General features: G+C 45.6%; 1 protein-coding gene across 1 annotated transcript in view; it reads left to right on the top strand.

Annotated features, from left to right (window-relative positions):
• Positions 1 to 20,230, top strand: part of WNT3A (Wnt family member 3A) — a 98,168-nt gene that overhangs the window by 74,355 nt on the left and 3,583 nt on the right. Inside the window, exon 3 of the mRNA XM_043979464.1 lies at positions 19,198 to 19,463. Within this exon, the coding sequence (XP_043835399.1) occupies positions 19,198 to 19,463 (266 nt within the window). The remainder of the gene's footprint in view (positions 1 to 19,197; positions 19,464 to 20,230) is intronic.

Below are 20,230 nucleotides of genomic sequence, written 5' to 3' on the forward strand. Positions count from 1 at the left end.
CATGTAGAGGGAGAAGGATAATCTCTTTTCTCAGCTCTTTAACAGTTTAAGGCAATGACTTTCAAAGTGTGATTGGGTTCCCAGAACCCTCCCAGGGGGTCTGAGAGAGAAAAATTATTTTCATAATAACTTCAAATAATTTCAAAATAATTTTCATAATAATACTATTTCATAATAGTGTTAATATGGCAAATACTGATAAATATAATGCACATAAAAAACTCTTTGAAGGAACCTCAACATATTTTGAGACTGTAAAGGGGTCCTGAGACGAAAAAGTTTGAGAACCACTGGTTTAATATTTACTTCCCAGCTCCTAGCATAGTCCCTTGTACTTAGTAGGTACTTAATAAATGTTTATTGAATTAACTATATCAAGGGGAATAGCAATAATTGCGCCTGTTTCTGTAACATTTTAAGATTTATCCCAAGCGTTAGCGCAATGCCCTGAACATAATAGGTCTGTTGAATGGAATATACAGAGGGAGAATTATGAAATTGTTTCCATTTCTATAAGAGTGTAAGAAGGTTTACAAAAGGAGTCTCCAACGTGTAGCTCTAGCCACCAAGTTATATCTTGCTAAGTATTTAATAGGTATCCTAGTATATTGTAGTAGGTGCAGCTAGGTGGTGCAGTAGATAGAGCCCTGGGCCTGGAGTTAGGAAGATTCACCTTCCTGAGTTCAAATCTGACCTCAGACACTTACTAGCCATATGACCCTGGACAAGTCACTTATCCCTGTTTGCCTTAGTTTCCTCAACTGTAAAGTGAGCTAGAGAAGGAAGTGGCAAACCACTCTAGTATCTTTGCCAAGAATATCCCAAAAGGGGTCACAAAGAGTCAGACTAAAACATGACTTTAAAAATGACTAAAAAATGACCTAACAACAAAAACTCCTTATAAGCTGTAGTGATTTGTTACACAGTTTCTACCATTTCTTTGCTTCATCTACATAGATGGTGAAGTTCTGGCCAACCCAAATGGTGACTTCTCCCACAACCTTGCCCTGTTCATAACCACATTCCTCACGGACAGAGTGAGGCAGAGCTGTGCAAAATCATCAGTCTCACTCTCTCCTTCAGAGTCATCCATATCCAGTGGCAGGACAAAAGTCAAGATGACTGGAGATGGCCCAAGATGTAGGGGGTGACCTTTGCCTTTTATAATTAAGGTCTTTCCCAGGTCTCAGTTTATCTGAGGCAACACCCATTCAATGACTGAGGACAGGCTAGGAACTGAGACAAAAGATGGCCCGATTTACCACCACAAAAACATCAGCCTGGGAGGAGAAAACCCTTAGAGTTTCTGGCAAAAATAGAAAACCTGGATCCATTCCAGCACTTAGTACACAGTAGGCATTTAATAAATGTTTGTCAGTAATAATGGTGTACAAGGTCAGTCAAATATTCCAACTGAATAATCATTTATCTCTCTCCTCACAAATCTGTGGGCCACTGCCCTGGGCCTTTCTACTGTCTACTAATAGCAGCTAATATGTGCCACAACTCTGTGAGATAGGTGCAATTATTATCCCCATTGTACTGATAGAGAAACTAAAGTAAATAGAGGTCAAGTGACTTGCCCAGGGTCACACAACTAGTAAGTATCTGGGATCAGATTTGAACTCAGGTCTTCCTGACTCAGGCATGGCAAAACCATCCACTGAGCCAGCTAGAGGCCTATCTTTCCTTTGTTGATCTCACCTACTCCCATAGGTTCAATGAGCAGGTCTATAAAGATGATTCTCAATTCTATATAACCAGCCCTCATCTTCCTCCTTAACTCCTGCCTCATATCACTAGCTACCTGGATTGGCATCCAAGACTTATCATATCCAAAAGCAAGGTCAGCCTCTCCCTCCCAGCCTTTCCAAATCCCCAAACAACTCCTCCCAATCTCCCCATTTCTCTTTCAAAAATCACCATATACCCAGCCTTCCAGCCTCTCTAGGGGCTACGACTGTCATTCTGGGGGAAAAGGGAGTGTCTGTATCCCCAGCACCTAAAATAGCGCCTTGCCTAAATAGGTAAAGTTTGTTAAATTGAATATCTAGAGGAAGCATAATAAACATCACTCCCATTTCTCCAACAAAGCATTTTCACTCCAAACACTGCAATTAGTCAATGACCAAATAAGGTAGGGACACCTGAGAGGGGAATCTTGAATTGCTTGGCCCAGTGACCTAAAATTCAATGACAGGTTCTTATTCCTATTTTATAGATGAGGCCTCAAAAGGTGAAATAATATGCCCAAGGTCATCTAGCTAGTTAAGTGTCGGGGTCTCCAGCATCCTTTTCACCACATGCCATGGGTGGATGAGGGGCTCCCCCAACCCACAGCCTTCTGCACCCTGCCCAGGGACTGGCCTTCTCTCACCCTTGGCCCAAAATACAGCCCATTCCATTTCCTCGCCCTGGCTAGGCCAAACAAAAGGATCATAGATGTGGAGTGAAGGGCCCTTGGAGGTCATCCAGCCGGGCTTCCTCATTACAGAGGGGGAGACTAAAATGGGGCCGGTGCGGGGGTGGGGAGAGAAATGAAAGGGAGAGACAGTATCACATATGGAAATTACCTGAGCGGAAGGCTGCTCCTTTGGGGTGGGGAGGAAAAGAGCATCCCAGAGTAAGGGTGGTGCCAAGCAAGGGGCAGGGAGTGTGCCCATAACAAGCCTCCTACGTCACCATTTAGCCTGGGGTGGGTGGGAGTCGGGGTTTCTGGCTGGGTAGCTCCCACCCCTCCTGAACTGTGTGAAGAGTGTGGGGACTCAGAGACTCACACCACCCAGGGGTGTTCCCCCTCCAGGATGGCTGGGTGGAGCCTCACTCCCGTCCAAGGGATTTAGATGGAATGATTAACCTGCTTTCCCCTCCCTGGGGATGGAGTGAGTTCTCCTCATGGGAGAAGGGGGAGGGGGTTTGCAGGTGCCTTGCCCCACAACATTCTAGCAAATGGACCCGCCTCCTTTCCTGGAAGGGCAAGGGGATGCCAAGAGCTGGGGGTGGTGCTAGCCCAGGAAAGATAGAAGACCTGGAGTGAAGGGGACTTAAAGGTCATTCAGCCCAGTTCCCCTTGATTCCCTGGGCTGGAGGGCCTCTGAAGTTCCCTCCAGCCCTTCGTTTTATGGTCTAACTCAAGCAAGAGTAAAGATGAGTAGCATTTTCATCTGGAGATGGGGAAGTGGACCGTACCAGGGCAGGGCTGGAGAAGGTGTGGCTCTAGGGAGCCACGTGGGTGAAAAGAGAGAGCCCTGAGCCCAGAGGCAGGAGACCCCAGCGTTTGCTAGTGGTTGCCCAGAGACAGGGTCGTGGATGGGAAAGCCCTAAGGAAGTGTGGCCCAAGGGAAGGGTTCTCTCATCCAGGATTCCCCTGACGTCTCAGAGATTCTTTTAACATTCCAGCACAATCTTCAGTGGGTTCCTCTGACTTAACAAAGAACGTTCAGACTCCTTTGTCTATGCCCTCCATGACCTACCTTTTCAGCCTTATCTACTCTTCGTCTCCTACCTTCTCTCCTCCTTTAGCCAAACTAGACACTTCTCTATCCTTTGAATATACCCTGCATCCCCAACCTAACCCCTAACGCCATTCATTGCCTTTGCTAAGCCTACTTCCTTGACTAGAATGTCCTTCCTTTCTCTCTTCCTCCATTGAATTTCTACCCAGTCCAACTCAAACAAATCTCAAACAGCACTGCCTCCACGAAGCATCTCCTGCCTCCTGGGTAATGACCTTCCCCTTTGGATCTCACATGGCACCGGAGTTTTACCTGTCTGGATATACTTATTAAGTGACATTGTGTAGTGTATCACTGGGTTTGTATCTTATCCCACTATTGTACTTAAGCTCCCAAAAGGAAAGAACACTACTAGACTTGGGAGGCATGAGTGCTGGGGTCAAATCCAGACCCTGCCACTTACCTGGGTGACTTTGGAGAAGTTACCTCCTATCCTTGGCCTCAGTTTCTTCATTAAAGGAAAGAATTGGATTAGATGAACTCTCAGGCCCCTTTCAGTTTTCAATCCTACCATACTACAGATTATTAAACTTTGTATCCCCGCCCCCAAACCTAACCACCTACAGCAGTTTGTATAGAATAAGTACTTAATAAATGTTTACAGCTGAATTGGGTGGGGGGTGGGGGGTGGGAACGGAGAATTGCTCGGTCACTTGGACTAATTTAACCATTTAGGCATCAGTTTCCTGATATGTAAAATGAGGAAGTTGGATAGGATGACTTCTAAGAGCCCTTCCAGCTTGGGATCTATGTTCTTCTATATGTTGGGAATGCTGCTCCCATCACTACCTGCTCCCTCCCCCAACCTATTTTCTATCCTTGTGGGATCAGTGATCAAGGATCAAAAATTTCTAGAAAATGTCACCATCATATACAATGACGCCATTACACACACACACACACACACACACACACACACGCCTTCCCCTTACCTCGTCATTTGGTCACAAGACAGCCAAACCTTTTGGCCCGGTTCCTTTTAGGATGGGAAGATGGCTATTGGAGGTATCATATTTTGGGAATAAACCTATGAAGAGTCTCTTCTGAAACTCTTTCTCCCAACCCCCCTCCCCATGCCCCCATTCACTGTGGCCTCAGGCCCCAAGAAAACTCCCTTATCTCCAATTCTCTTTTTTTCTCCAGACCCTTGTCTCAATGGCCTCCAGGACTTTGGAAATCCTGGTGACATCAGAGCCTGGCTCTGAGGATGAGGCACATTTCAGGGCTACTCGGGTCCTTCTAGAGGTGTATGAAGATCAGCGCATTCTCCCTGCATCCAATTCAACTGGATTGAGCCAATAAGTGTCATTTGTATTCAAACTTCTGTGTGAGGCGCTGGGGATGCAAAGACTAATCCAGGATTTACTCCGCTCTCTCACCTCTTAACCTGAAGGGTCTCTATCTCTCCAGGTCTTACTCTCCTCTTCTGTAAAATGGTGGCATTGGACCAGATGGGCTCTAAGGTCCCAATGAAGAGTCCATCATTCTCTCTTGTGGACTCTGCATGTTTTTCTTAATTCAACCAACTATCATGTTAGTTGTTGGGGCTACCCTATCACGGTGTTGAATTTTATTGAGCTTACAACTCATTAGAGCTAGGAATTCCATTCTTCCCCCAGACAAACCACTATCCAGCCACAGCGCCCTTCTATCTTGTACTTAAGAAAGTGAGTTTTTTAACCCACTTGTAAGACCTTACATTTATCCCCATTAAATTTCACCTTGCTGGATAAAAAACAGTATTCTAAGCTATCAGGATCTTTTGGAACTCAACTTTATCCCCCAGTCCTTCCCAGCTCTGTCACCTGCAAACTCAATCTTTATACAAAGTGTCAATAAAAAGGGAAAGCAGCGCAGAGCCAACAACAAATTCCCTGGGAAATGCTGCTAGAGACTTTGCAGATTGACTTTCAGCCACTAATGACTATTTTGGGGGAAGGGGTGGATAGCACATTCAGTTTAGAGGCAGAAAGAACCAGTAACCTTAACAGCAATGGAAAAACACACAGTGGCTGTAGGTAGCCTACAGCCAGTAGATGTTACATGAAAAGTGGCATAAGAAGGGGTTCATAGCGGGCAGCTAGGTGCTGCAGTGGATAAAGCACCGGCCTTGGATTCAGGAGGACTTGAGTTCAAATCCAGCCTCAGACACTTGACACTTACTAGCTGTGTGATCCCGGGCAAGTCACTTAACCCTCATTGCCCAGCGAAAGAAAGAAAGAAAGAAAGAAAGAAAGAAAGAAAGAAAGAAAGAAAGAAAGAAAGAAAGAAAGAAAGAAAGAAAGAAAGAAATAAAGAAGGGGTTCATATGTAAGAATACATAGGACTAAAAAGGAGGTAAGCAAGAGGTCACATGTCAAGAAAGCATCTGGATAAGCCAAGTACTGTACCAGGGCCATGAAATAGTAAGTGGCCTAGAGTAGGGTCTTACCATGGTACAGTGGGAAGAGTGTTGGATTTGGAGCCAGGGAACCTGGGTTCTAGTACTGATTCTGCCATCTGCTACTTGTATGACTTTGGGCAAGTCACCTAACCTCGGTTTCCTTATCTGTAAAATGAGAGGCATTAACTAGATAACTTTCTAAGATCTCCTCTAAATCTGTGATTCTCTTTCCAATATATTGGTTAGAGTCCCTATGGAGGATTTTTTTTTTTTGTGGGGGAGGAATATAGACAAGAACAGCAAGGGTCAAGAATGCCTCGGTGGGCTACAGTGTCTAATAGTGGAGGAAAGAGCCACATTTATGAGGTCACAGATCCTTTGAAGTATCAAAATATAGAGTCTTGGAGTGAGAAGAGATCTCAGAATCCAGCCTCCTCCCCTCCCCAGTGTAGGAATCACGCTGACATCCCCTCATTTGCCCTGCTCTTTCGAGGGATGGAGAGCGTCCTCCTTGGCAGGGCAGCCCGTTTCATGATTGGTCTTCCTCCCCTTGAGCCCAAGTATCGTCTGACCTTGACCTCTTGGTCCTATCCCTCTTCCAAACAATAGTCCTTTGGTGCTGAGCACAGCCATCACGTTCCTCTGGTGAGCCTTCTCCTCTCCTGGCTAGATCCCCCGAGTTCATTCAACCCATCCTCTTCTGAGTTGGTTCTCTGTCTCCCCAGCGACCTGCCTCCTTTGGACGCTACTGAATTCACCTCTCTGGGTTCTACTCTGCCATTTTCGGGCCCTGGATTTCAACTTGGGTGGGTTAAGTTTGAATAAGCGCATGTGTGTGGTTGGATGGGGGGCGGGGTGGAGGTTGGGAAGGGAAACTTGGAGGCGAGCAAAGGAAAGAACGGACTCTCAACCCCCCTGCCTCTTCTTATGTTGGAAAGGAGACCCCTTGCTCCTTTACATCCAGTGCCACCATTCACCCCTGCGCCCTCAAAAACGGCGGCCCTGTGACTCCTCCGCCTTCCCACCTGTCCATCTGCCCTGGTCATCACTATGGCCCGGAGCCTGCCCCAAAATGAGGGGGAGGAGCTGGCGGGCAGAGAGGAGGAGAGGAGGGGGGGTCTGGCCTTAGCGTCCCCAAATCCAGGTTGTGACCCTCGACCCCCGACCCCCGGGGACGAGAAATTGTTGCCACTCGGGCCCCTGTTTTGGGGCGGGCCGCCTGCCTCCCTCCCTCCCCGGTATATCATTAACCGGCCGCCAAGGGGGGGGCGCTGTAAAAGGGGCTGAGGGGAGACCTCGGCCCGCACCCCGCTGGGCCCGGCTCGGAGCACAATATCCCAGTGACGACGAGATTAAGCGAAAGAGAAAAGTGAAAATGCTGTTCGCGATTCACACGCCCTTTAGATTGTTTTATGAAACCATTTCAATAGGGATTTCCCCTCGCGCCCGACCGCCGAGCGGGGCCAATGCATACTTGCAGGTTGCTATGACTTACTTGCTCCAGCCTAATCACCGGAGAGGGGAAAATTCATATAAAATATCTGGGCCCATTGTGGGCCTAACGCGGCGTGACAGTGCCCTCACAAAGGCAAGATTCATCAGCCCCAGCAGGTAATAAGGACGATTTGCCATACCAACTGGGCGGTGGAGGGGGGAGCGGGCAGCAACAATCCGCCCACTGAAGCCCACATTCCTCTCTCAGGTGGCTTTCGACAATCCCTTTGTCCCCGGAGTTGCTCCTGATTACAAAATACAATCTTGCTCTTTCCCTCCCTCGGATCCCCCCTCCTTCCCAAAGGGCCCCCCACCCCAACTCAGCCCATTCCTGAGGTCTCCTCTGCCTCCCTCCTCCACCCCTGTCATGCTCTAAAGAGGATGGGTATCACTTAAGAAGAGGATTGAAAGAGAAGGAACAGATCTGATGTTGACCCTTAGTAACAGTCACCTGGCAATCAGGAGGCCCTGTGGCTAGAAGACACCCCCCCCTCTTCCCCCAGTAAAGGCATACAGGTCTCTAACAGGGGAATGCAGTGAGACTGCTTGGACCCGACCAGGTGCCAGGGCAACTGGCTTCCAGTCCCAACTCTGCCCCCGATTTGTTGTGTGGCCCTGAACAAGTCGTGTCCCCTTTCATTTTCATAGCATCACAGAATCCCAGAGTTGGAAAGAACCCAGAGGTCATCGGCTTTGACCCTTAACCAGAACATGTGTCTCTCCTACAACATTCCTCTATTCAATTCAGTTCAACAAGCATTCATTAAGCCCCTACTATGCGTCAGGCACCATGCTAAGCCCTGGGGTTCCAAAGACAAAGGCAAAAAACAACTCCTCCTTTTTAAAATGGAATCAGACCAGATGGTCCCCCAAGGTCTCCTTGGATTCCTATAGTTGAGATTTCTATTGTTGGATGCCTACTGGTCCCATTGGAAAACCATCCTGGAGCAGACAGTGCCTGAGTTCTGGTCCCAGCCTGGTGAATCACAGAGCCTGGGACTCTTTTATTTTCCACATCTGTCAAATACGAAGAATAACTCCCTCATGGGTCTATGGTGAGATTCTCACAAGATCTGGAATGGAAAAAGGGATTGAAAGCTGTGAAGCTTAATACAGATGACAGTGTTTAAAACCCACTTGGGGAACCGACATCAGCTATTTCTTATCTACATTCTATTTAGCTGATATTTCTCTGGATAAGTGAAAGTTTAATGCATTCTTTTTAGAACTCTTATTATGTATGTGATTGTAATTTATTACTCGCATAATTAATCTGGCACAAACTCCTGGCTATGGTATAAACTCCGATTGACCACAGATCTGACAGTAACCTGTTGTTAGTAGAGAAAGCTCCTGGTGATAGGAGAGAGATCTAGAAAGAATGCCTTCAGAATGATCATCTTTAGGTGCTCCTTCAGGCTTTAAGGATTACAGAGCACTTTGGGCTCTGTGACAAAGATGGGACAATAACTATTATTCCTATTTTATCGATGAGAACACTGAGGCTCAGTGACTTGCCCAAGAAGACAGCTTCTTGGCTAGTAAATTTTCACCAGCTCTGCCGTACCCAGAACTTAGAGTGATTCTGATTTCCTTTGACTTTTAGACACTTCCAGTGGGTTGGAAGCTTGTGCCTCCTGCCAACTTCCCTTGCTCTCACACTCCATGACCAACTCACCCCATCCAGTCATTTCTCTCTGGGTGTTCTTTGCGCAGTTATTCCTTGGCAAGAGGTTCCAGCATGCTTCCCCCACTGCCCGTCTCTCTGTTGCTTTTGAAGGCATGATCTCCAGCTAGATTACTGTGGTAGCCCATGCCCCAAAAGCAGAATATTGACATTCAAAAGATGAGTTTTTGTTTCAGGGAGAGGTGGAAGAACTAGGAGCAATCATCAATAAGGCCTGACCACCACATTTTGATTACAGTATTCGGTTGCAGAAGGGAATAACTATACTTTGAGGCCTGCAAAGAACTTTCCTCCCAACAACCCCATGAGACAGGTGTACCACCTGTAAAGTGAGGTGGGTGGACCAGCTGGCCTCTATGCTCCCTCAACTCTCTATAGGCCAGTGACCCCCATTTTACAGACAATAAAGCTGAGGCCCAAAAAGGGGAACTCTCGATAGCTAATAAATGTCTGAGGCAGAATGCAAACCTGGCTTTCCAAATTCAGGTCCAGCGAGGGGGAAGACAGAATAAAACCCAATAGGTACAGACAATCTCCTTAATAATTAAAGCTATACAAAAGGGTAAACAAACTACATGGGGGGGTCAGAATGGCTCCCAGCTGAAGTGCCCCCAGGTTTACAAAACTATCTCCTCACAGTCCTTCCAGCTTCATATTTCCATATGAAATATGGAACCCTCGACACCTCCTTGACACCTCCTCAACACCTCTGTTAGTCTCTTTAAAGCAGGAGCCTAGAAGTCATTGCCACCTATCCTGACCTTCAGTTGTTCCTGGCATCCCCAGGTCACCCCCACCATTAGATGTCTCTGCCACCTTCTACAGGAAACCTTCCCGATGTCTCTTAATTCCAGTGCCTTCCCTCCGTTGACTATTTCCCATTTATCCTGTAGTGGTGTCTTGCTTGTACATTGTCATTTGCTTCTTGTCTCCCCCATTAGACTGTGAGCCCCTCGACAGCAAAAGCTGTCTTTTACCTTTCTTTGTATCCTTGGTGCTTTGCACAATGCCTGGCACATAGTAGGTGCTTACTAAATGTTTATTGACCGGCCAAGTGGCTGCTGCTACTCCAGGACTGTTGAGCACCACTGAATACAGTGATAGGATAATAGATTTCAAAATTATCTTAGAGATCCTTTTACAGATGAGGAAGGTGAGGCCCAAAAGGGGAAGTGTCATGGCTAAAGTAATACAGGTCAGTGGTAGAACCAGGATCTTCTTCATACCCATGGTACATAAGCTCATCTGAGTCTTCAATGCTGCCTTACGTCCTTCTAGTCTGTCCTTCGGAATTCCTTATTTTATTCCCTAAACCAACTGTTCCAATCCTTCCCCTCCTCTCTGTTCAATACCAGTCTGGCTGTCCTCCAGCCTGGCAATCTCCAACTCATCAATATTGAAACTCTTCATCTTCCCTCCCCTTCCCCCAAACCCGCTTCTCCTGACTTCATTATTTCTGCCTATGGCAGCTTAATGCCTCCCTTCTCCCATTTTCATACCTTTGGGATTATCTTTTTCACTCTCTCACTTCTTACATACCAAGTGCTGTCAATTCCACTTATACAATTTATATTCATTCCCCCCCCCCCCCAGGGCAACAAGATAGCAAAAGAGGATAGAGTGCTGGGCTTGGTATCAGGAAAACTCATCTTCCTGAGTTCAAATCTGACCTCAGACGCTGACTAGCCATGTGACCCTGAGCAAGTCACTTCATCCTGTTTACCTCAGTTTCCTCATCTGTAAAATGAGCTGGAGAAGGAAATGGCAAACCACTCCAGTATCTTTGAAGAGTCAGATATGACTGAACGATAATACTTCATTCCCACTGCCCCACTGTGGTACTCCAGTTAGTAGTCAATTAAACTATTTCAGTGGAATCCTAATAAGTCTTCTGGTCTCCATTCTCTCTATCCCCCAAACCACCTTTATGTCACTAACAGAATAATCTTTCACATATATAGGTCTTGTCATCACTCCTCTGGTCAAAAATCTTCCATAGCTCCCTATTGTCTAAAGGTCAAACTACCTTCCTTGGCATGCAAGGATCTTTTTGGCTTGCTGCCATCTTACCTTTCCAGTTCTTATTACATTACTTCTCACCACCCACCCCAGCTAAACTGAACTACTCCTTGAAGCCTTCCCTATACTCCTTTTCTTCATCTGTTGAATTCTTATACATGCTTTAAAGGCTCAGTGTTATATTCTCCATTAATCCCCCAATTTCACCACATAACTGCCCCCAAGCAATAATCTTCCTCCCCATACAAAACATTTTGTTTATATTGCTCTAATTTGTTTATCCTGTGTTATGATTATTCGTTTCTTATTCTTTTATTAGACTGTACGCTCCCTGAAGGCAGGGACCAAACCTTATCTAAACTTTCCACATATCCCCATCATTTTATTATGGTAACAGTCCTGTGAAGAAGATATTATTACTCGAATTTTACTGATAAGGAAGCTGAGAGTCAGGGAAGTAAAAAGACTTACCCCAAGTCAATACTTCTTTTATGTCAGAACGAGGATTCCAACCAGGGTTTCCTGCATGGTGTCCAAGGACTGTAGGTGGCAGGGGCCTCATCTCTAGAGGTCTCCAAGCAGTGCTTGCTCCATGCGGTATGTTCTATCTATACTAACCAGACCAGTTGAGAACCTAAGATTCTAAATGACCCAAGGCTTCCATCCTCCCCATTCTCTAAGGTTACGATAAATGGACATTGACAGGCACACAGGCTATGGAGGGAAGGATGCATCTGGCCCACCTCTTTGGTTGATAGGTTGGTTGCTTTTCTTCTCCCTCTTTTCTTTTTTGATATTGGATGAAACTGACTGTGAAACAAAAGGGAGCTAACACACTCCCTGCCCTACAGGAACTTTTGTTCCAATTGGGGAGAGTGAAAACACATTCAAAAGGAGCCAAAGAACAAATCCTAATAGCGACAAAATTGAACAGCAAGAAAAGAATAATCATACCCAGGCGAGATTAATTAGCTAATCCTTACAGGAGGAAATGTCAGTTTTCAAAGTCAGCCTGGAAGGGAGGGGAGGATACCTGTTATGGTTATTTCATAAGTTCCCAGGTTTAGAGACTGAAGGGATTTCAGAGGTCATCTGGTCCAGTGCTATCAAACTCAAATATCTTTATATCTGTTCCACATAAACTCCTATATGTCCTTGTCTCCTTGAGAGTAGGAATTATTGTATTCTTTGTATTTCTACCTCAGCACCTAATCCAAGGTTTAGCACATATGCCTGTTGATTGATTAGGTTACTTGATTAGGTATAGTGGGTTATCTGAGTTTACACTCACTCATGATCACTCATAAATCAGGTCAGCCCAGTACCAAGGTCTTGTATACAGTGGCTCTATAATCACTGCCTCCTTCCATGCCTGCCTATAATAACACCCCAGGTGTTATTGTTTAGTCTTTCAGTTGTATCTAACTCTTGTGACCCCATTTGGGATTTTCTTGGCAAAGATACTGGAGGGGTCGGCCATTTCCTTCTCCAGCTGATTTTATAGATGAGGAAAACTGAAGCAAAAAGGGTTAAGTAACTTGACTGGGATCACACAGCTAGTACGTGTCTGAGGCCAGATTTGAACTTAGGAAGATGAGTCTTTGGGACTTCAGGCCTGGTTCTTTATCCAGTGCATCATCTGATCATGTCATGGCTCAATCACTCTTGAACATCAGTAGTAATAGGGAACTCAATATCTTTCAAAATCACCCATTCCATTGTAAGACAGCTCAAAGTGTTAGGAAATCTAGTGGATAACATCAGAATCAGGACACTTTCCCAGAGGGCAGATGTTTCTCTTGAAGAAACAGTTGATATTTTCTCCTCCTTGACCCTCCTGTGGAAAAAGGATAAAGCACAAGTCTTTGTCTAAACCTGGCGCTAGCTGAGACTTATGCAATGCCTGGGAATGATTTTGAGCTCTTCATCCAGGACTGTCCCATCAGCAAAACTAGGGAAGAGGTGAAGTTTACTTTTGTCACCCTCCAACCCCACCCTCCCCTTCTTCCCCCACCTCCCCACCCCTGCCCTTCCTGTCTTTGAGTCAGCTAATCCCTGCCAAGGGATGCTGAAACCCAGAATGGTATCCAATAAGAACCTGCCTTATGTTCTAGGGCTTAGAGCTGGAAGTTATAGGACATTTAGGCCCAAAGAGGTTCATTTAACTTGCCTAAGATGACAGAGGAAGTAACTAAGTGAATCAGTCTGCTAGCATTTATTAAGCATCTACTATGTGCCAGGCCAACTGCCAAGTATTAAGGATATCCCCCCAAAAAAAGACATTCCCTGTTCTCAAGAAGTTTCCAAGGGCAACTAGGTGGCACAGTGGATAAAGCACCAGACCTGGACTCAGGAGGACCTGAGTTCAAATCTGGCCTCAGACACTTGACACTTACTAGCTGTGTGATCTTGGGCAAGTCACTTAATCCTCATTGCCCCACCAAAAAAGAAGAAGAAGAAGAAGTTTCTAGTCTATTGGGGGAAAACACTATGCAAATTATCATGGATAAATAGGATAAACTGGAGATCACAGAGGCAAGGCATTAGAATTAAAGGGGATCAGGAAAGGTTTCTCATAGAAGATGGGATTTCAGCAAGGAAGCTTAGGAGGTGTCGAGGGAGACATTTCCAGGCATGGGGAACAGTGAAAATGCCCAGAGATGGGAGATGGAGTATTTTGTTTGAGGAACCTCAAGAGTATGGGGGGGCGGTGTAAGAAGACCAGAAAGGTGGGGTGAGCTGGAGGATCCCAACTGGAAATGACTCAAAGGCCATCTCGTCCTACATCCTCCTTTGGTAGAAACTGAGGCTCTAAGAGGGGCAGTGACTTGCCCAAAATCACACAAGAAAGTAAAATAGCAGAGCCAAGCTTCAGATTCAGATTCTTTGGTTCAAAGCCAGTATTTTTTCCCCTTTGAATCAGGATAAGACTATACAACAGAGCACCGGCCCTGGAGTCAGGAGTACCTGAGTTCAAATCCGGCCTCAGACACTTAACACTTACTAGCTGTGTGACCCTGGGCAAGTCACTTAACCCCAATTGCCTCACTAAAAAAAAAAAATGTTGAAAACTCTACATGTAACTAGAAAATAATAAAATACTTAAAAAAAAAAGACTATACAACAGAGCACCTGAACAGAAGGGGAGAGATGAAGATATTGAGAACCAGATTACAAGTCTGACACAGGAAGCAGGAGTACACCAGAGGATAGCCATATAACCTACATGCTCTCCTATGGGGCATCATTTGGGGTCCTTTTTTTCCAAAAGCCAAGCAGCTAATAATTTCTTTGTCTGCCTTAAAGAGGAAGTGCTGTTCTAGACCCGATTCTGTAGTTAGTGTTTATAGAAAAACTGGTTGCCGATGGAACTTTGAAGGCTGGGAAAGAAGGGAGGAAGGGAATTATTCCATTCCAGGATCTGTACTAAAGAAAAAAGCCTGGGGCATCTAGGTGGTGCAGTGGATAGAGAACTGGCCCTGGAGTCAGGAGGACCTGAGTTCAAATCCGGCCTCAGACACTTAACACTTACTAGCTGTGTGACCCTGGGCAAGTCACTTAACCCCAATTGCCTCACAAAAAGAAGAAGAAGAAGAAGAAAGCCTGTCAGTGTCCGATAGTTCAACCCCTATCAGATATGGGGAAAGCAGATCTTAAAGGGGCCAGAGAAAGGATAAGTAGGATTCTGTGTCCTAAAATTCTACAGGACTGTTTGATAAACCCAAAGACTCCAACTTCTGGGATAGGAACTCAACATTTGACAAAAATTGATGGGGAAATTGGAAGATAGTATGGCAGAAACTATGCATAGACCAACATCTTACACCGTATACCAAAATAAGGTCAAAATGGGTACAAGATTTAGACATAAAAGGTGATACCATAGATCAATTAGAACAGGAAAGAATAGTTTACCTTTCAGATTTATGACCAAACAAGAGATAGAGAATATTATGAGATGCAAAATGGATGATTTTAATTACATTAAATTAAAAAGGTTTTGTACAGGGGCAGCTAGGTGGTGCAGTGGATAGAGCACCAGCCCTGGAGTCAGGAAGACCTGAGTTCAAATCCGACCTCAGACACTTAACACTTACTAGCTGTGTGACCCTGGGCAAGTCGCTTAACCCCAATTGCCTCACCCCCCCAAAAAAAGTTTTTGTACAAACAGAAGCAACGCAGCCAAAATTAGAAGGGAGGCAGAAAGCTGGAAAACTAAAATTCTACAGAAGGAAGTCAGGCCAGAAAGGATTGCAGCTTCTCAAGAAAGGCATTCTGAAGAAATGAAGTGAAACAATTCTGATGAAGAGGAAGAGGGGGTGGGATTGTCTCAAGAAATTAATGTGGATGCACAGGAAACTCATTGACTCATCCACCAACTTAAATGTTAAAAGGTCACATACAGGAGATAAATATACAAATATGGCATTGATCTATAAGAGTAGTGCTTAGATTCAGAATGAGCTAAGCCTGATGAAGAACTATATGGACAACAAAAAAAAGAGGTGGGGGGAGGTTGGTTGCTTTTTAAGCAATGATGGTGAAAAAGAGAATTAAAGGAAGAATAGGACCTCTGCTGGGGAGGAAGAGACATGCATTTATTAAGCACTTACTATGTGTGCTAAGTACTTTACAAATATTATCTCATTTGATAGGACCAGATAGAATAGTAACCAGAGAGAAGGCTAACCACCTTCAACTCTTGGTTTATTTCTAATTTCTCTCCCAAGGAGAATCATCTTTGGACCGGGAAGGACAGAACAGCATTGCTAACAGGCTAAGTATAAAGGTGATCAGAGAGCACTTAGCTGTTCTGGATGAGTTCAAGTGGTCAAACTCAAGAAGGATGGACAACTTAGGGAACTGACAGATAGGATAACTGAGCCACTTCCAGGGATCTCAGAAAGATCTTGGAAAAAACAGATGCCACAGGGCAGAAGGAAGGCAAACATTGTCCGTATTTAAAAGGAAAAAAAAAAGAAACCCATAAACCATAGTTCAGGAATCTTGACATAAACACCTAACAAAACTCTAGAACATGTAACTAAAGTTATGGCAAGTAAGTGTCCCAAAAATGACATCAGGGTTCCAAGATCTTAGCAAACTGACCTCATTTCTTTCTTTGGCTATAGGCATAGTTTTCCTAGATTCCAGGAAAGTATTTGAAAAAGCCTCTCCTGCTGTACTTGTAGACTAGGAGATATAAGAGCTGATGATAATAGAGCTTAATGGGTCTGAAACTGGTTGAATGACTGGACCCAAAGCACAGTCAGTGATGGTTCAATTGTCAACTTGGAAGGAGGTGTCTCTAGCATGGTGCCCCAGGGATCCCCTCCTAGGTAAACAGTCAGATTCTGTTTACCAATTATATCAGTGACTTGAATAAAAGCAGAGATGGTCTGATTATCAGAATTGTAAATGACACCAAATTGAGGAGGATAGCTATACCAGGGCTTCTTAAACTTTTTCCACTCCCGACTCCTTTTCTCCTGAGAAATTTTTACAAGACCCCGGGTATATAGGTATATAAAATAGGTATACATAACCTTTTACTGTTGCCAAATTTTTTGCGACCCCAACATTCACTTACATGACCCCATATGGGATCAAGACCCACAGTTTAAGAAGCTAGGGCCTAGAGAAAGAAGTCAAATTGTCTAGGGTCATACATCCAATAATATCAGAAGAAGTACTTGAAGTCAGCTCTTCCTGCTCCAGAGTCACCTTTCTATCTGCTATACCAAGCTGTCCCTTAACAAGGATAAATATAAAATCTAACATTTGGGTTCAAAAACTCAACCTCAAACATATAAGATGGTGAAGGCATATCTAGCTAGCAGCTTGTCTAAAAAAGAGATGGAGGTTTTAGTGGACCACAAGCTTAACTTAAATCATCAAAGAGCACAAATGCTAGCTCCCCACCCCACCCCACCCCACCACCACTACGACCAAAAAAAAAAAAAAGCTAATATGATCTTTGGGTACATTAAGAGAGGCAGCAAGTCCTGAAAACAGAGCTGATTGATAGTCCCACTATTCTCTTCCCTGGTGAGAATGCATTTGGACTTTTGTGTGTTGCTCTGGGCACCACATTTTAGATAAAATGAAACTAAAGAGCATTCAGAGAAGAGTAACTAGAATGATGCTACCATATAAGAACTGGGGGTGTTTAATCTGGGGAAAAACTACTTAGAATGGGGTCATGATAATAGTCTTAAAAAATAAGTGAAGGGGGCAGCTAGTTCAAATCCGGCCTCAGACACTTGACACTTAATAGCTGTGTGACCCTGGGCAAGTCACTTAACCCTCTTTGCCCCACCAACCAAAAAAAAAGTGAAGGCCAGAATGGAGAAGAGAGATGGGAATTGCTCAGCTTGGCCCTGGAAAACAGAGCTTTGGTGGAAGCTATTGAAAGGCAGAGTTTGGCTCAAGGGAAGGAATTCCTCCCTCCCTTGACAGAAGGAGTCGCCTTGAGGGTCAGTGGTTCCCCCTCCCCAGAGGTCCTCAAGGAGAGGCTGGACAACCTCCCATCAGGGGTAGTTCAAAGGGGATATGCTTACCCAGGTATGAGTTAGAGTAATGACTTCTGAAGTGCCTTCTAACTCTTGAGTTCTGTGATTCTTTCATAACTTAGTTCAGTTCAACAAATACATGCCTGTGCTGTGGCTAGAACTTTGCTGCCTTCTAAAAGAGTTATTAAAATGACAAACAGGATAGCCCCTGCCTTCAAAGAGCTTCTAGTCTAATGAGAGGGACGACAGACTTTTTTGTTGTTCAGACCCATGATTTCACTGGGATAGGGTACTCCTGGTAAGGAAATGCAGAGCCAAGTAATAAAAAGTCAGGATTATAGGAAGCATTTGTTTCAGGTTAGGATGTGTTGAGTTTGAGGTGCGGGTAGTGTCTCCTTGGCATGCCACCTCTGAGACGTCGACAGTCCCTGATTTGGACAGAGATGCCAACCAATCATCCACCATGAGGACCAAGATAGTTTCAGGTTCAGTGTGAGGGATTATCTTAGACATCAGAAGGAACTTACTGGAAGAAAGATAAATAATTAAGAAAGTAAAGCTGGTCTACCATGGCCTTGTCCATGAGAGACCTCATGGAAATTAGCCTGAATACAAATCTAAATGAAATCACATCTTTTCTCTCTCTTTTTTCACTCTACTGTGGGTGGGCTCTGCCTTCATGGTTTAGGGAGACTGAATAAATATAGTTTCAACTTCAAAATCCCCTTCTTCCTGTGGTTAGGATCAATGACCCCAACAAGCTTAAGAACCCCAAATATCTGGTGTGGGGAAAGGAGCTCTCCTCCAAGGTGGGCCAGGGCTACTTTGCCCAAAGGAGAGGACTGGATAAGAATCTCAGTGTTGATGAGGACTCCAGAGACATGTAGTCCAAACTAGGCCCAAATAAGGGGTTTCCTCTACCATAGTCCTGAGAAGTGGTCATGCAGTCTTCACTAGAAGACCTCCAGCAGAAGGCAAATGCATTACCACCATTCCACTCTGGGACAACTCTTAATTGTTAGGAAATTCTTCCTTACATTAGTCAAAGTCTGTATTTCTGCCACTTCCCCTCCATTCTTTCTAATTCTGCCCTCTGGGCCAAGCAGAATAATCTAATCTTTCTTCCACATGTCAGTCTGTCAGATACTCGAAGACAACAATCCTGTCCCTGTCCTCACCCAGGTGAAAAGCTGTGAAGATCAGTGATCTGTCTGGCTTCCCAGAGACCTGGTCATTATTGGGGGGAGGGGGAGGCTGGAGATCTCACACAGGCCCTTCGATGGGCTTTGCTCAAGTCTGGAGAGAGGAACCATTTGGGGACTTGCCATGTGGTGAGATCTCCCACAATACCCTCATGTTCCTCTTTTTATCCCTTTGTGAGGTTGTTTCTAAGGTTCCCCTTCAAACCTTAGCCTCCGCTTGGAAAGATGGAGAACGAGGTGACCTAGGTGTTACTTTAAAAATCTGCCAGCCCCTTTACAGTGGAGGTCTGTGAATGGTGCCCATCCCGACCCCCACATCCACCCCTTACCCCATCAGCCCCAGATCTGGCCCCAACCTCCCTTGTCTTTCTCTGCCCCTCCACAGCCACCAGGGAGTCAGCCTTTGTCCACGCCATTGCCTCGGCTGGTGTGGCCTTCGCCGTGACCCGCTCCTGTGCTGAGGGCTCAGCTGCCCTCTGTGGCTGCGACACCCGCCACAAGGGCTCCCCAGGTGAAGGCTGGAAGTGGGGGGGCTGCAGCGAGGACGTGGAATTCGGCGGCATGGTGTCCCGCGAGTTCGCCGATGCCAGAGAGAACCGGCCTGACGCCCGCTCAGCCATGAACCGTCACAACAACGAGGCAGGGCGGCTGGTAGGTGGAGGCCTGCGGCTGGCCCCTGTGCCAGCCTCCTCCTCTCAGTCCTCTCCCCCCCTCACCCATCTCCCCCACCCTCCATTCCCTTCATCACCCTTCTGTCCTCCTGAATCTCCTCTCTTTAGCTCCCAATTCTAACACCATCCTCTCATTTTCCTAGTCCTTCTACTTCCTTCAATCCCCCACACCTCTTTTCTCTACTCCTTCCTTTGACCACTACCTCTTGGCTCAGCCCCCCACCCCACCCCTTCATTTGCTCCCAGCCTTCCATATCTGCTTCTCTCTCTTTCTCTCTAAGTATTTCACCTTTCTCTACTCCTTCTCTGTCTCTCCCTAGTCAGACCCTCTCAGAGTCACACACAGCTAGAGGCCTGGCCTAAGGGGCCTTCCTTAGGTCCTCGAAAACAGTGGAGTCCTCCATTTTTCCTGTCTTCTTGGTTCATATTTAACTCCCTGAGACTCCATGATACAGTGGGGAAGAAGGTGAAGACATGGTCTTTTAGGGTATGTTCACTGGTTGGCATTTCCTCTGTCTAGACTAGGTAGAACTGTCAGCCTCTCAGAGATAGCACACCAAGTCCCTCCCTGGATGCCACCCTCCTCCCCACCACAATCTCAACATGTCCTAATCTGAAGCTAAGAAGTCCCCTACTCCTGACCCTGGGGCCTTGAACTGTGAGCTAGGGAATGGAGCCAGGATAGTGGAGTAAATGGGAGAAGACCTCCAGCAGTGAAGAAATCACTGGGTCAGTCATAGCTAAAAG

This window comes from Dromiciops gliroides, chromosome 1, assembly GCF_019393635.1.
Source record: "Dromiciops gliroides isolate mDroGli1 chromosome 1, mDroGli1.pri, whole genome shotgun sequence".
NCBI lineage: Eukaryota > Metazoa > Chordata > Mammalia > Microbiotheria > Microbiotheriidae > Dromiciops > Dromiciops gliroides.